Below are 17348 nucleotides of genomic sequence, written 5' to 3'. Positions count from 1 at the left end.
GGTCAAAACCAAGGGAAAGATTCCACACCTTTTAGAAGGCCATCTTAGAATAATTCTCGACAAATAACAGGTGCTGGAAAATTACTATTCCTGGTTTAAACCAGACAACGTACAACAGCACATACCTTGATTGTGGCTCTAGGGCTGGAAAATTACCTTTTCAAATTGTTCGCTTTCTACTCCCTAGACTGGAGTAGAGAGACTCCACTATAGGATAACATACCAGGACCATGTCGCTCTTCCCATTCCTCCCATTTACATATTCCCTCGAAAATAATCAGTTGGGTGGAAACAGCCATAAAAGAGACAGCAGCGGGAAGTCAGGTGTCCAGATGCAATAAAGCTTTCCCAGCTTTCTAAAGCCCTGTATGCAATCATCAGATGTGGGAGGTGTGAAAAGGTATGGTTACAAGGCAAGCGGTGGTGAATACACATCTCTACATAATGGTGCTTCATACCATTTATCTGTCTTTCTGTGTTATTTACATATCTCCGCAATTTCTCTGGCATGGGGAATACGTTGCTAAGTAGAGCTGCTCCTCCTTCTTGACCAACAAAAGGCTTGGGTGGGGGAGAGGGTGACTATCTCCTGTGAACATATGGGCACTTTACTGATCAGTCTAAGCACTTGAGTGCAGAGGATATATAAGCTAGCAACCAGTGTCTCCTTATTGCTGGGTGCATACAGGAGCCTGCACATACAGTGCTGGCCATCTGACAGTTGGTTTCTGTTCCTGCCCATTGCTTTCCAAAGAGACAGGTTCCCCATCACAGTTGTGGTCTGTGCTGGCTACCATCTCCTTGACAGTCTTTTCAATATCAGCAGCTTTTACCACTGCCCTGACATATTTTAGAACAACAGCAAATTATTTAATCGCCTGTTCCTGGTGCAAGGCCAAAAAACGGTGGTGTATGTTGAGGGGTCTTTTTTTTTTCTTTGTACAGAGTGTATCAGATAACAGTGCTTTCACCTTGCCCTTGGACAGAATAAGATTATGTAAATATTTAGCGTTGAAAAATAAACGGTAATGTCAAATTAACAAATTGTTGTACTACAGTGGCACTGGAAGAAGCCCAGGCTCCACCTATCCATCTGCAGCATCAGCAACAGGGAAAATAGCCTTTCAGGGCTGTCTGGGCTACAGCACGGGGAAGCTACAGTGTTAAATATATAATACAATTTAATGTCTCCGTTGGACAATGTGATACCAAAGCCGTTTTCCAACAGTCTTTTGTCCTTACTCTCTGTTTTGGTGGCTCCAGTTTGGGAATTACAAATAGAGCAGGGTGGAGGCAAAAGGGAATAGTCCAAGCCTCAGGGAGTCTTAACTGTGAATAAAAAAAAAAAAAAAGGAAAAAAAAAAGAAAGAGAGACTTCAAAGCAGAAACAGGTTACTAGGCCTTGAATCACAGCTGTTAGGAGAACTATTACAAGTCTGTCAAGTAGCAATTAGACTACTTTGCAAGAATATTAAAAGCATGATCTTCACTTCTGAGAAGGAGCTGAAAAGCAGAAATCAGAAAAAACTTCTAGCTTACGGAGTAGTCTACTGCACTTCAGTTACCTCTTTCCTGTTTATTTACCACTTGAAAAATCACATCCTAGAAACGTAATGTAATTTTTAAAAACTTGCATTTATGACCATTCCATTTAAAACGTTTTGTTGAAAAAACACAAAAAACAAATGGAATGCTGTAAACAGATTTAAGTCAGCCACAAAAAACATTCTGACAGATGTTAGCATCTGTGAACATGGATCTTTCATGACAGTCCTTTCCAGTCTGGGCTGTTTTCAAATAAGACGACCTCCAGGATTTTTTGTTGTTGTTGTTGTTGTTTTTTTATTTCGATGTGCTTTATAAAATTTAAGCTAGGTTTTCTGTACTGGAAGGGTGACTTTTCAATATATTAGTCCACCCACTTAGTATGCTAGCTGCAGCACTTGACACTCAACTTTTAGTTGTGCTTGCCGCCAGACAGGTTAACCCATTGACTAGATTTGTGTTAAGAAAAACAGTAAAGATCATTAGATGAAGAAAAAGAGGAAAAAAGGAAATGCAACTTTGAAATTAATTAATTTTACAGAATTACCACTTGCCAATAAAACTGTTTTACACAGAATTACGTAGGGACAGACTACTCAGAAACTTGCAACAACTTGCTAGAGCATAATGAATCCCAGCAACTGACTATCATGTTTCTGGGGGCCTGCTCAGAAAAAGAAATGTGACTTTCCCCACACTTCTGTTTCTTCCAGTCACTCAAACAAATCCTCAGCTCTTCTAAATATTTTGCTCCCCAAGGGTCCTGCTTGCACAGTAGCTGGCCTTACCATTTCTCTAAAATCTGGTTAATTGAAAACAAAGAGCAAAACAAAAAAAAAACTACTGATGACTAGTAGATAGAGACAGATCACATTATTTTTTAAAGTAAATGTACTGTCTTTCTTTTGTTCTTGGAATAGAAAGCCATAGCAGGCTGGAGTGCTAACTTTCAGGTAGGAAGTAGGTCAAAACATATGCCAAGAGAAGCTAATGGAAAATTTCTTTAGTTACCCACAAAGATTTTAAAATGTGGATTCACAGCTATAGCTAGCATTGTTTTATATGAGTAGTGGTTAGCTTTTCCTTCTTAATAGACAACACCCTTTTCTGTCCAGCCTCCTCACCCAGATCTTTTGAGCGCTCTGACCAGTTTAACTGCCCAATAGTCCTAAAAATGCACCTATTTTAGTTTCACCAATTACCACACAACCAGCCCTGTCCTTTAAGGAATAAAACTGACCAGCTCTATTTTTTATTGAACTCATGTGGCCTGCTCAAAACAAACAGATACTGGCAAGAGCAAAATCCAAATTATACACTGCTTTATCCCAGGAACACAAAGTACAAGGCCGACGCAGTGACTCAGACACCTCAGCACTAGTGAGCTGCTCAGGTTGACAGGAATCTCTTTGGGATCGTCATATGTGTAAGCCAGCCTTTTTCAAAAAGAGTCAAAATAACTGGGTTTAGACAAACATGTGTTGTGTCACTTGCAAAAGTATCTCTCTCATCAAAGGGGAAAAGGCAGCAAAAAAATATGCCAGGAATGCTGGAAATGGGCAGACAGTCATGGCGAGTCATATTTTCTTATTTTCTTCTTTTTTTTTCCCCCCTATCAAACTCCTTCAGCATGAAAAGTCCATTTGTGAGAGCAGTTAATTATGAGGTGGAAAGGCAAATGATTTGACAATAATGCAGGGAACATGGTAGCAATTTATGTACAACAGAAGCCTGAGAACTTCTAAGTCTCTGTAATGATTTTTCAGCGTCCTTGGAAAATGCTTCAGATACTTCAGCTACACAGACTTAAACCCATCAGATGTATCCATTTGTCTATCAGCAAAAGGCCGTACTCTATATAGATGTATTTATGAACAATAAAAGCTAGAGGCATATAGGCATTACCGTAATTTCTATGCTATACCATCATTTCTATGTTTTACCTGTGCTAGCTTTAACCAATTAAATGATCAGTTTCCTTACAATGAAAACAGAGGTTTTTCCCACAATTTGCCAGCCACTTTCTAGAAACTGGATGCCTTGAACAAAACGCATCACTTCCCCTGCTCCACATCTCATTTCATGCCTCTTTTCATCTTACTGTGTTTTTTATTCTTCCCTGTGGCAACATCATCTAGGTTATTGTGAAGTGCTACAAAAGAATATATATAATAAAACAGTCTGTCTAAAATACAAATCAATTAGCTATTCATCTATGTTGATATCTAATTAGAAACTTTTGTTTACAAAACAATGAATTATCTACCTTATCTTGCCTCATAAAACATAAATGTTGCTTTCATGGCAGTTTGACTTTACAAAAAGAAGTTTACAAAGGAAAAAAGAGGTTGTTTTTTTTTTTCTTTTAATTACAAAAGAATGAGCCATCGGTTGGTTCAAAGGACTGCCAGAGGGCGTTGGACCCTTTTGCTCACTATCAGGTGACAGACACAGACATTTTTGATAGAGGAGAAAAGTCTCATGTGGATGCTTATCAGTCATGGAAATAGCAGCTGATAAAGCAGCATGAGGTGTTTTCCATTCCTCATTCTTTAAAAGAAGTGTTCATTCTCTTCTTTGCAAAAGAGAAAGTGGGTTGATTTTTCTCTTCAGGATCCAAAGACAGTCCGATAGCTGCAAACGACAACAACCAGCTCTTTTCAGAGCTTGGACATCTCTAAAATTTGAGGAACTTCTTCCAAGAGGCCAGTTTAACAATGGCACGTGAGAATACCTAGCTACAGCATGTACTCAGAAGCAATGGACTCTCTTTTTTTTTTTTATTTTATTTCTATTTCAAGTTTGACATAAAAAGTGCGATCTGATATTTCTGTTTTCTTTCACCCCATTCCTGTGAAGGGCGTGGGCTCACCCAGGTTAACTACCTCAAATTGTGAGATCGCAAGTTAAGTATACTTTTGGTTAAAAGTTGGAAAGGAAACATGGCGACGGTATTATCATTTGAACTCTGCTAGAATTGATGTTGTTAAAAATCAGCTTGAATAATAGACTGTCAGCTGCCCTGACTTGCGATCAAATGTAGCTCTCTAGAACAACACCTACACGGAGGAATAATGTCCTCAAAATCACATATTGATGTGGGGCTGGTAAAGTACTTTTCCTCTCACTTTAAAAAAAAAATACATATTCTAGCAAGAATGAATTAAATATAAAGCAATGAGTTCACACAAAAAGATGTACCAATTACTTTTTAAAAAATAATGCAAGTTAAGGTCAATAATAACTATTATATGTAAAGGAGCTTTTAAAAAATATTGGGGATGAGGCTGTTGATAATTACTTTCCTGTGATGACCGAGCTTGCATTTTAGGAAAGAACAATCTTCCTAAATTCCTCCTGGAGGAATTGATCAATGAGTGCTGTAAATTATCCAGTGGCTTACAAGGTAGCAAGAATTGGGAGAATTCCAGTATTTCAAAAGCTCTGGAAGGACCTGTGAGCACACTACTACCACCAGCAGGGTGGCTTAGAGGAATTCAAGTTCTTCAAACCTTTGAAGAATCCCTTCAAAGCCTATTGCAAATTACATCTAGAGAGTTCTTAATGGGACCTTCTGAACTAATTGCATGTTTCCATTCAGGTCCTAAATTCTGCAGGAAGATAGATCTCCTAATGTCCTGAAAAGCTGAACTTAGAAGCTTTATGTAAGCTCTGTCACTGTAACTCATTTTTATAAGCTTCCTGAGTGAAAACAAGATCAAACGTATCTTACCTTTTAAAATTTTAAGCCAGCGTGAGCCAAAAGTTACTGCAAAACCAAACGAAGGAAATTCAGTAATACACACAGTGATCTCAGTGATCTCGGTGTAGGGAACACTTTCCCTACACTAAAAACAGACCAGTGTTAGGACGCAAAGACTAAAACTGAAGAGGCTAAAGCCACCAGTCTAAAGCTGTATGGTCCATGGGTTTTGCATATTAAGATTTCGGCATTGGTGTTAATGTTTTGACACTGGATCACTTTTTACTGTAGAGGAGCTGAATTGTTGTGTCCAGAAGCTAAGAAGAACTTTTTCCAATGGTTTCACAATGGAAGTTACCATGTGTACACCTATGTTTCTCTAACGATCGGTGCAAAATCCCCATTTTAGAAAAGCCTTTCATTTCTCCACCTCTCTATGTATTTCTCTTTTCTTTCAAAAGACCACTCTATGAGCATAACTTATAAGCAGAACATACTGGAGACTGAAATAGGTAAATGGAAAGTAACAGTTATTCTGTGAAACTCAAGGAATAGCATAAAATGTAAATGAGCATCACTGGCTTTAAATTAACTTCCCATTTGTTTTCAATCTTCGTGTCATCTGTTGATGACATGAACTATAGACAGATCCTTCCCTTCTCTGGGCAGGACTACTTCTGTGTCACACTGTACCTATTAAAAATCACCACCACTTCCATCAAGAGCCCCGCACTTTGCTGAGCGTGCTTATTCCCTGTAAGCTGACGACTAAGAATGACATTTCCAAACTTCCTCCTCTTTGGTTTCTCACACATCACAGCCTCAACAGAAAAATTCCCATGCATCTTATTACTCACCTAACATTTGGTGGATCTGAATTTATGATGGGTGTTGCACAAAGAGGCTTGTTTCCTTGAACGTGGCTTCTGTAACCTTCTCTTGTAGGCAAACAGTACACTCTTTGGATAACAACTCGTACCTGCACTTCTCTCCATCCTGCTGCTCCCTGGCTTTCCACCATTTCAAGCAGAGAATCATTAACCGCACTTTGTGCTAAGGGATGCTGTTTCAAATCATAGCTGTTACGGATTTGTGGAGCACAAGCAACCTGGTGAAGGAAAACCCATTAATAGAAGCATTTAATGGGACTTTGAAACAATGTAGTGCTAAAGAGTAAAACTTCCTCACGAAAAATCACTGCAAGAAGTGCAAAATCAGTTTCAAAATACTTTCTGCACCTAAACTAACTTACAGACTAATGGCCAGTATTAATCGTGGATTTTTAATGAATACTTAACAGAGGTGAGCACACGGTGCTCTCCTGCATTTAAGTGGTGCTCCGGACTAAGCCAACTCAGTCCATGAGAGATGAGGATGACATCAGCAGGAAAACAGTATTGATATTATTATTTATGTTTCTTCCCCTTGAATTTAATTTCATTTTTACTTATTTGATGTTCTTTCCTTCCTCTTTTCCTTCCTCTCCTAAAAAAGGAGTAAAATCCATCTTGAATGCTTCCAGACTTTCAGATTAAGTTGAAAATGAATAGGTGTCTAGTGTTATAGAATAGTAAGTTAGTCCTGAGACTTACACATTTCAATGTAAAATGTTTCAATGTAAAAGAATTAGATGATTAATTAAAAGCATAAAACTTTATAAGTAAAAACCTTATCTTATTCTTTCACTAATTCCAAAATGTATTTTATAAATAAAATCTTCCAAATTTCCCAAATAAATATTATGAATAAAATTATGCTACATTTTGCCTTAATCTAAATTTCATTAATTTTAATTTTAAAATAAATCTCTTTTAGTAAAAATTGTACGCAAGTATAGACTAAGATGTTCTATACATATAGGCTTCTTCCTAGCATGAGTCAATTTTCTACTTTCACAATGAAACCTGTTTTTATAAAAAGCTGGGTGCCAAGAAAGGTTTTCAGACTATTACAGACTGTGCCGTAAGTATTTTCCACCAGCAAAGAAGGAGAATTTGCAGTATTTAAAAGAAAGTTGTGGTCCATCACTACCCTTTGTCAAGAAAGCAGTTGCAATAAAACTTGTCTACTGAGTTTTAAATGAAGTGGTTTTGTTTGTTAGGAACCATGAGGGGAACAAGTAAATTGTTCTGGTTTTCAAACACCCCAGCAGAAGCTTTTTATAAAGTAGAGCTGAAGCAAGAAAGGAGATTAGGATTTGATTTATGTAACTTTTTTATTCCCAGGCCTATAATGGGAATTATACATAAAGCAAATACAAAATGTTGACACTCAGCATTGTTCATCGAACTCGTAGGGCCAAAATTCTCAAATAGTATTCAGAAGGATTTCGGCTGGCTAATATAAAGCCTTTACAAGACCCTTACTTTCAGAAGGTGCTGGCACAGACTACGAGAAAACCAGATCCCTTGTACAATCACAGCTAGAGATACGCACAGTCAGTAGTCATTTTAATATAAACACAGTCAAAACAGGAAAGAAAACAAATTGAAGGGGTGGGAAAGGGGGGGTAGTGTTACCAATGGATGCTTTAAAGAATGGATAGGATTGATTAGGAAATGAGTTGAGGAGTGGGAAAAGGGAATGTTTATGTAAAATAATATGTTGAGTGAGTTAGCAGAAAACAGATTTTAGTTCAAATAAAGCTTAGCTACTCAGTTATAAAGAATAAGAGAAAAATCAATGAAAAACCAAGCTAGAATTACTAGTTAGCACAGTAGTGAGACTTCAGCAAAATAACCTCACAGCAGTTCAGCATTTGGATGGGCCAAAAGCCTCCGCTAAGAAAATATTATTAAACTAAACACTGCATATTATTCAGCCTTGGCTAAACGAAAGGGGAAACTGAATAGGTCAGTAATTTAGAATTTTTTGTTTTGTTATGATTTCCAAACATCTGCTCACCAACTTCTTACCAAGTGCTAAGTTGTGAATCAAATTGATCTTACCTGGTTAGCTGAAGATTCCTGGTGTAACTCATTGTCACGGTCATCTAGTCTGAATGTCTGTGCCAAAGATATGATATTCTTCCTAATAAGCATCTTCGTAAGACCATACGTCTTCTCTCTTGTTTCTGAATGTTCACTAGGTAGCACCTTCTGACTAAAATATGTGTTCATGATAACAGGAACATCTGCATTTTTGAGAAGCAGTTTTTGCCTGGAAAAAATAATTTATGTGATTCTATGTGGCATCAAATCCATTACAAGTTAAAGTACTAATACACATTATTTTAAAATATATGTTGTGTTGTACTTCTCTCCCCTTTTTATTATAGCTACCACTAAAACACTCAAAGGTGTGTGAGTGAGTGGAGCTCCAATGCATCCAAGGACAACTTAAACCTGGAAGCCGGCTGAGCTGACGAGCCCCGTGAACCACATCTGGCTTCACACAAATGCTACTTGGTGTCTCTGCATTGTCAGTGCAGAAACAAGAGCACCAGGAACCCCTGCATACAGTTACTGAGGCAAAAGCCATGAACAAAAGATTATTAATCCTGCTCTGTGTTAATTCAGAGCACTGGCTCTGCCAGTTCCAGCCTGGACCAGGACATCCCTCTCTGGTGAGCGCTTCCTACCAGCTCAAATTCATTCTCACTGCAGCCAGCAGCAAGCTGTTCCTTCCCTCCTTCTCTTCTCATTTTCTAAAAGCAAAATTTTATGTGTTTCCCACAATATGCTGTATATTACTGTGGCTGTATGCTTGCTGCTGTCATAAATGTGCTCTCCAAGACCCAGTTTTGGTTTCTAGTGCCAATGTAAATTCCCAAGCAGCTTCACATTTGTCACCTACTAGATTAAAGGAATGGTTGCAGAATCTCTAAGCAAACAATAATTTAATGCCAAAGCATGTCTCAATGTTGGGGTTTTTTAATATGCTAGTATCACAAACATACATTTAGAAATATGCTTTTTACACTCACAGGATACAAGTCTAATGAAGTCAGCTAACAAAAACAATCAGTAATCTCATTTTCTAGAGACCATCAAAACAGAAGCAAAATTCACTCAGTGACTTTATTGCAGGCTGTGTTTTTCTGCTCTTAGATTTGTATCGCTTGGGAGTAAAACAAGGCCTCCTGCCTTGGCAGCAAAGCTGAGCCGACCTGAGTTCAGAAGCAACTTCAGGACTTCAGTCTCCAGACTGCTCAACAGTCATATTATGGAGATGAAGCAAGTTTTCACATCTATGACATAATTTGTCAAAATGCAACCATATAAAGTTAAAAAAACAAAACAAACCAAAACAAACCTCACTCAAAAAGACTTATTCTGATCTCAGTCCATAATACTTATTCCTGATGTTGGTCCATACAAGATCTTGACCATGTCTGTTTTATAACAGACTCCTTCATTTTCTACGGAGTGTACAGCTAAATGGAAATTAATGCATACATCTTTTAAAAAATATAGGAAGAGTTGCAGCAAATTATTAAACATAATACACAGGTTTTTTTATAATTAGGAAAATAATGCAACAGGAAAATGATCTCTGCCTTTTAGAAAAAAGTTTACATTTAAAACTCAGCTTGTAACTTAGAACTATGAATCATACACACAAATTGTAAAATAGCTGTATTGCTGCTATCTGTGAACACTCACGGAAGTTGATTTGAAGTAGAAAATTTGTGAAACGTTACAGCAAAAATCTAAGCACTGAACTTCACCACAATGCCTTACTGCCCTCCGTGAGCTCTTCAGATCTAAGAGAGCAGCAGTTCATCCCTGAGGGACACTCAGTCCTTTGACTCCAGGTGAATTTGCTAACCAAGTTCCCAGCTAAGAAGAGCATGTCAGTAGCTCACAAGGCTGCCAAATCGACAGTGTCTGGTAATTTTCTCCATTACAGGATTAAAACTGAGGAATTAGCTTGGTCAGCAAACCAAGGCACCTCTCATCTTATGAGACTTTTAAACTGTCACTGCTCTCTTTATATAAAGTTTGCTACTGATCTCAAAACAGTTTCGGCTGTCTTTATATGCAGATGTGGAATGAAAACTTTAGCACCTACTTTCTTGAGAGGTCTGTGTTCAGACCCAAAGTAAACAGGAAATCTCTATGAACACGAGACTGTTACGTCACTAATGTCAGAAGAATGTTTGCTTGATCTAAATCATCTCGTTCTCTAAAAAAAATACTGACGTTAGTAGCAAATCATTTGCAGGAACTCTGAGGTTTATGGTTTTATTTTTATTTTCCTGTGCAGATATGTGATCAGCTTCTTGTTTTTTTTTTTTTTTATAAAGGCAGGTAGGTTTTACTGATACCCACATTACGTGTATCATGGTTTTGCTATGCCTATGCATTCCATGCCTCGAGTACTTTTATAACCACCACGAGCTTTCTCAGCTCAGTTTTCATCATAACTTCACACGAGTGATGCATTTCCACATGCACAGCATTTCCACAAAGAAAAGAGTGACATATATACACTTTCAGGAGAGACCTTCTGTTTCTTACTTGCAATATTAGTCCACTAAAAACATTCTTCCTTAGGAATAATTTGTTTTAGACCTGCACAGGTGTCCATATACTTAGCAGTAACTCTTCAGCTAGGTCAGAAGAATAATCACAGCACTCTACTTAAACCTTCCCTGTTTCTCAATGGACTGATTCCTCCCATTGTAAATGAAAAAGGATCAGCCATAAATAGCAATAATAACCAATCAAAATGAAGAAATAAGGAAAAAGTTTGTAATGAGCTCACTATTTTATGCACATGTGGACAGCTAAATGGGAATACTTTATTTTTATATATACATGTAATTATATATTATATACCGAATAATGTATATTCCATATATATTATCAAATACAAATATGATATTATTCACAAATAATATATATATTCTTCAATATGACAAATAGGATTCTAGTATTGCTCATCTAAAACTCTGTGGGATGGGAATTGTGATCATTATAATGGCAGAAAGCTCTGCATTGCCATTGTGCACTGCTCATACAAACTGCTCTTTCCAACAAAGCCAACCAGGTTAGAAACATACACCCCCCCCCCCCCCACATCCTTCCTCTTAATTCTTTTTGTCTGCTCGAAAGATACAGACTAGGGAAAGGAAGCCTATCAAACTGGAACAGTTGGGGGAAAAATAAAATCACACCCTCAAACAATTACTGTGGTCCTGAGCTGCACGTGTTGCCCTTGTGCCTGAGACACCATAACTGATCTGCTCAACCTTCTATATCTATCTCAGCTGCAAGTTCTCTACAGACAGAAGTAGCCCTGCTTCCACACTTGCTTGCCACCAAGCAGGCAAGTACAGTTATTCATCGCATTGAAAGGAGGAAGAATCCCATAAAAATACTGAGATTTAAAGATGGCTTTAAGTGTTTTCAAGTACACTCTGTAGGATCCTCTGAATAGATAAGGTGTTAAATGGGCATCTCAGGTCTTCTGTGACCTCTCTTAAAGTTCTCTTTTATCTGCTTTTAAAATAAACTATTTAAAAGCTTATTTTCAAATAATGAGAAAGAGACATCATTTCATTTAGCAAATCACACAGAGATGACAGAAAGAAAATAAAGTTCACTACAGGCTTAAAAACCCCACCCCTCTCTTGTACTCTGATTTTCTTCTTGCTCAGCAAAGTATATTTAAATGTTGGATTAGTAGTCGACTTCCTTAATAACTGCCTTTAGAGGAAAGGTCATTTGTAATGACCTGAAGTAGAGACTGTGAACTTTTTATACTACAGAGCATTTTTTTTTCCTGGTATGTAGACAATCAGCAATTGCCGTAACTGGTCACATGCTAAAGGAACATGAGGCAATAATGTTCTTTTTTTTTTTTTCCCCAGGAGCAGCTTGCTTGTCTCTCACAGGACGTAGCTTGCTTTTTCTCTTCTTCCCTCCTCTGATGAAATGGCTATTGGGCAGAGTAGACGCAGGAGATGTCCTTACCTACTTCTCCGTTAATCGTGGTCTATCACCATTCGAGATAGGAAACAGTAGAAACTTACAGCACAGCACGGTATAAGGGAGCTGAAGTTTCAACCTGAGGCAGGGTCTTAATTATGCTGCCGAACAGTCAGCAGGTTTGCACTGTGGTCTGCCCTGCACAGCCCATCCACAGGCTCAGCCAGCGAGAAGTTGTGGCTCTATGGTAGCAGCTAGCTCACAAACCACATGCATCCGCTCATTTCTGCTGACATCAAATGGTAGTGCTGGTTCATGAACTCGAGATGACTCTGGATCACTTTAAATTAGAGAAAATATTTTTTGGTTTGCTCTCCTTAGGTATTTTATTGGGCTTTTTTTTCCTTTTGTTTTACAAAGTGTAGAATGCCCAGAGCATTTTTTGAAGAATACATTGCATTAACTGGACACTCTTACCATTTCAACAACCTACAACATGCACTGCAATTATGAAACAGGCTAATTTCAAGTCTCAGAACAATGATTTCTGTGTAAAGAAGGTTTAACACCCACCAAGTGGAACAGCAGTAGTACGCGCAGGATAAGAGCATGCCAGAGCCTTACGCTGCTGCCCAGAAGCACAAGGAATCATCCCCAAGATGTCTAGACAGATCTCTGGCCGGGTACCACCCAAGAACGATAACCATCTTCCCAATATGTATCCTAAATCAAAACATTTGGAACAGATCTGCCTTCTGCCATGCCTAGAGACGTCCCAAACAGAGAATTTTGGTCCATGAGTGAGTAATCTCACCACTCACATGTAAGCCTCCTTCAGCATCATTTACCATTGCTTGAATGATCTGTATGAATACTGTGTTTGCAAGCTCACACTTTCATAACGCAATATTTCTTCCCATGTCCCAACCTCAAAGACAGAAAAAAAAAATCAGTTGGTCTCTTCCTTTTAAATTCTCTTCTTCAAAGCAACAGATTATTGTGGGACAAGTTTTCAAGGCCGATTGTACTCTTTTCTCCATGAAGAAATAGTATTAACTGTCTAGACCAATTTCCAGAGTCATATATGTCAAATATACAATTCTCAGCTGTGTTAGGTTTCCAAAGAAATGCAGCTTCAGCACCTCAGAACAGCAGCTCTGCAGAAGATGTAACAATAAAAAGCTACTCAAGTTATGTCTAAAATGTGTGCTTTTAGAGTATGATGCATTTTATTTGTGTATAGCTAGATATCTGTTTTGTTCCCCTATTGGAAAAAAAAAATTGTCTGAGGACTCATTCCATGAGTAGAACACACAAAGAAAAGAATACATAGCTATTAAATGTATATATTGTTATAACCCAATCTGTATCCATTTGTCACTCAACCTTAAGTAAAAAGCAAACTCTAAGGAAATTAGTAAAACAACACACATAATGAAAAAAAGAATCTTCTCTATTGCACCATACATTCTTTCTGCAAAATAATATTGTACTTCTCAGCAAAATTACTTGTAAACCTAAGAAATCTCTCCAGGAAGAAATTATGGTATAGAAAGCCAACATTTTTATCACTACATCATTTTACTAATTTCAAAGTAATCATATAAACTAAGCACTGGCATGCCATAATATTGCCCTTTGAAATGTGACACCCTGCAGCATGAAAAAAGTGGTATGGAAATTTTCACGTTTAAGAAGAGCTCTGCTATAAAAAGCTTGTGGTTTATTATATCACACACCCAGTGCTCTCACCTCTGCAGGGAGGTGCACCGTGTGCTAACTCAAGAGATGCACAGGTCTTCTGCTGTACGAAAGCACAGATGGATATCAAAAGCAAATCTCATCCACCTCCAGGAAATTACTGTAATATCAGGCTTTACCCACACTGGAAAAGTAGGCAAGTTTCTCAGAGCTCTCCAGCCACTTGCTTCACCTATGAAGAAAGCACCTGAAATTTCTAGCATTCTGGACCACAATTTATCAAAGCTTAACCTTTGGCACCACCAAACTTAAAATTCCACTCATAGGCTGCACTTATGTACAAACTGGCATGGAAACTATCTCTTGAACTCATTGGGCAAATGCTTTTGAGAGAATTGGCTGAAAATTACTCTGTGATGCTGAGACTTTTTTACTACCTAGTGTGTCAGTCGGGCACAAAGCACTTTTAAAAAGATTTAAAGTTCTGGTACAAAACTTGCATGTAATAAAGCTTTAAACAAGAGTTGCTTTAAAAACAAAACAAAACCACTCTCCTACATATAGATTGAGGGCGTTACTAGTAACTGTGGAGATATAAATATAGTGGTTATCTTTTCATAATCAAGATGTTATGAAAGAATTCCAATCTGTGTGTTTACCCCATATATCAACTTGTGTCTGACTAGCCACGAGCTCATTACTCAGACGACAACTTCTCTCTGTTCCCAGTGCTAAACTGCACGTAGGGTTTGAGGTGGCTGGGGGAGGATGGCTGGAGCCACCAGAAAGTCCAGGGATATGTCATGGAGAGATTCTGAAAGGCGAGAAAAGGGAAGCTAGCAAACTGCAGACTGACATCATATTAAAACTTGTGGTGAATGTTAGAGACAACACTCGTACTGGTGCGAGAACAGAGTCTCATCTACCTCATCCTCTAGTTTACGGCAGCAAACAGTAGATGTTTGTGGAAGACTATGAAAATAAAAGCAAGCATCTAGTGAAAGTTCTCCAGAACACTCTCTAATAACTTCTGAAAACTTTCAGCTTAGGGACTCCCTAAGGCAGAAGTAGTATCTTTGTAGTTAACAGTCCTTGGTAGATTTTTCTTCCAGGAACTTATATGCCTGCTTTTTCACCATTTGTAGATCTACAGCATCCAGAACATCCTGCAACATCCAGTGCTCTACAGTTTAATTACATGCATGTGAGAAACCACTTCCTTTTATTTGTTTTGATCTGTCACCGAGTGGTTACATTACTGCCCCCCACTTCTTGCTTTTAAGAGGCAGTGAATAATCATCCTTCTTGATGCACTTCCTAACACAAACCTCTATCACATCCTCTCCCAGCCACCGGTTATTCAAGGTGAAGAGCCCTAGTCATCTCAGTCGTTTCTCAAGGGGAAGCTGCTCCATACCCCTCCTTGTCACTCTTCTCTGATATTTTTCCACTTCTGCTATGTATTTTTTTATTTGGGGGTATGAAATTCCAACCTAAAAATGCACCATGAATTTCTACAGTGACATCATGATGTTTCCAATTCAATTTCTAGTAAGTCTTACTGTTCTATATGTTTTTCTGATCACTAGATGAAAATTAAGCTGACACATTAATGAAGTTATCAGAACACTAAAACCACATTCCTGGACAGTAACAATCCAGAGTCCATAATTTTATACATGCACTTTGCATTTACCTACAATTTCCTAGTGAGAGAGGTCAAATCTTCCTCCAGCTCCAGTCTAGAGCACTCTATAGGAGGATGAACATGTTCCCCTGCCCATAGGACTGTGAGGACCACAGTTTGCCATTGAAGAGGAAGGAAACCTGCATAGTTTTCTGTTGTACAGAAGGTGTCCAATTCTTTATTCCCTTCCCAGGCACAATGCCACAACAGAGATTTGAGGTAACAGGTTACACCAGAAACTACTCTGCCTATGGTGGAAAGGTAAGGAGTGTGGCCACTCTGCCACGATTACACAGCATCACCACTCCTGAGGTATCAGAAGCTGCTTCTCGGGCCTGAATAGCTCTGCAATATCCACTCAAGCAGCTGAGGACCATGTGTTAGAGCAAAGAACTTGAGCTCAGAATTTCTAACCAAGGTATGGAGAGTCAGGGTACTTGGTTGGTTGGTTCAAGTTTAGAGATTTATCAGAGAAACTTTAACAAATAAATTCCATCTTAAAATACCTTGTTCAACTTTTTGTTGAGATTATTAAGAAAGCTAGCCTCTTCTCCCATAGAGGTTTGGCACAGTAGCAAGAACAAATACCTACCCCTGAGCAAACTCTAGTGTTCAGAAAGACAGCTCAATATATGCATATACTTGATTTTATTTACATATTTGATTATTAAACCTAATATTAAAAAAAAAAACACAACACATCCACAAAACAACTCCAATCAGACTTGTTCTTCTACTGCTCATCTTTTTCTGGTACTCATCTCCAGGGATTTCTTATTGTTTCTTGGCCAGGACATGGAGCAAGACAAAATCCTGGTCTGGCCTGGTGAAGTCACTTCTTACACAGACAAATCCAGTGCTATCAGCATGTCAGTACAGGAAGAGCAGCCGAAAGCAGCAGTAGTTCTGGGTTCTCTGCTAAAACAAAGGGGATCACAAAGGGTACCGAGAGCTTGCTCAGTGCCACAGAGAGCAACAGCAAAGCAGAAGACTTCCTCCAAGCTGGTCAAACTGCTCCAGCAAGAAGCTGGGAAACATCCTGGAGGTCTTAACGAACAGTGCCAGACAAAGGGGAGCGGCTGGACCCCTGGCACAGAGCTGCTGCCATCCAGAGCTCCAGAGGTCCTTGGGCAGGTTTTAGAGCAAGTTTACCTGCACTGTGGTCCATTTCAGCTTTACTGAGCGGAGAAAAACAAATCTTTTCACTCTATTTGCTGCTACATTGATAAATGTGTAACAAAGGTAAAGGTGACATGAATTAAGTTATGTAGAACAGAAATCTATTTTAGGCAAAGTCCTGCCTACAGTAATCCACCCATCACAGTCATCAGTGAAAAGGCAGCAGTGCTAGTGGCCTGAGTGGGAACTTTTTAACTGAAACATCCTGGTGTAGACACAGCTTGAATGAAACTTTCAGCCTGCCATGGAAACACTGCTCTTCTGTGATAAACAAAATACCTTTCTTCTTTTCAGGGTGGAAAACAACCCTCAAAAATGTATGCACTTTAAAGTTATCACTCATAAGAATTACTTTCAGAGCTTCATTTTGATTCTATGTAATAGTACGTATCTTCTCCATTAAATCTCAACAGATGGATTCTATGGCATTGCTCTCTCACAGCCAAAACGAGGAAAAAACCTCTGAGAAATAACATTTAAACTCAAAATTCTGCTCAACGTTCTCTTTTTTCTTTTTTGAATCAAGAGCAATGTTAATATTCCTGTATTACTTTAAAGACATAGTTGTACAGAACAAGCAAAACATTCTAATATTGAAATCTTATACAGGTGGTCTCCAGATCATTGCTTAACTTTTGGTTTGTTTTATTTCACTGAA

At 38.4% G+C, this 17348-nt stretch overlaps 1 protein-coding gene across 2 annotated transcripts in view; it reads right to left on the bottom strand.

The window, feature by feature from the left end:
- SPIDR (scaffold protein involved in DNA repair) overlaps positions 1–17348 on the bottom strand; it is a 204640-nt gene that overhangs the window by 64956 nt on the left and 122336 nt on the right. For both annotated transcript variants that reach the window (XR_015257684.1, XM_086740788.1), the window contains exons 9-10: positions 8197–8407; positions 6106–6356 (exon numbers count right to left, since the gene is read on the bottom strand). Coding sequence is in view for 1 of the 2 variants with exons in the window: in XM_086740788.1 (XP_086596914.1) it covers positions 6106–6356; positions 8197–8407 (462 nt within the window). In the remaining variant the exon portion in view is untranslated. The remainder of the gene's footprint in view (positions 1–6105; positions 6357–8196; positions 8408–17348) is intronic.

This window comes from Chlamydotis macqueenii, chromosome 2 (assembly GCF_036417535.1).
Source record: "Chlamydotis macqueenii isolate bChlMac1 chromosome 2, bChlMac1.mat, whole genome shotgun sequence".
Classification (NCBI taxonomy): domain Eukaryota; kingdom Metazoa; phylum Chordata; class Aves; order Otidiformes; family Otididae; genus Chlamydotis; species Chlamydotis macqueenii.
Note: the sequence above shows the minus strand (reverse complement) of the source record. Positions and strands in the feature narration are given on the sequence as shown.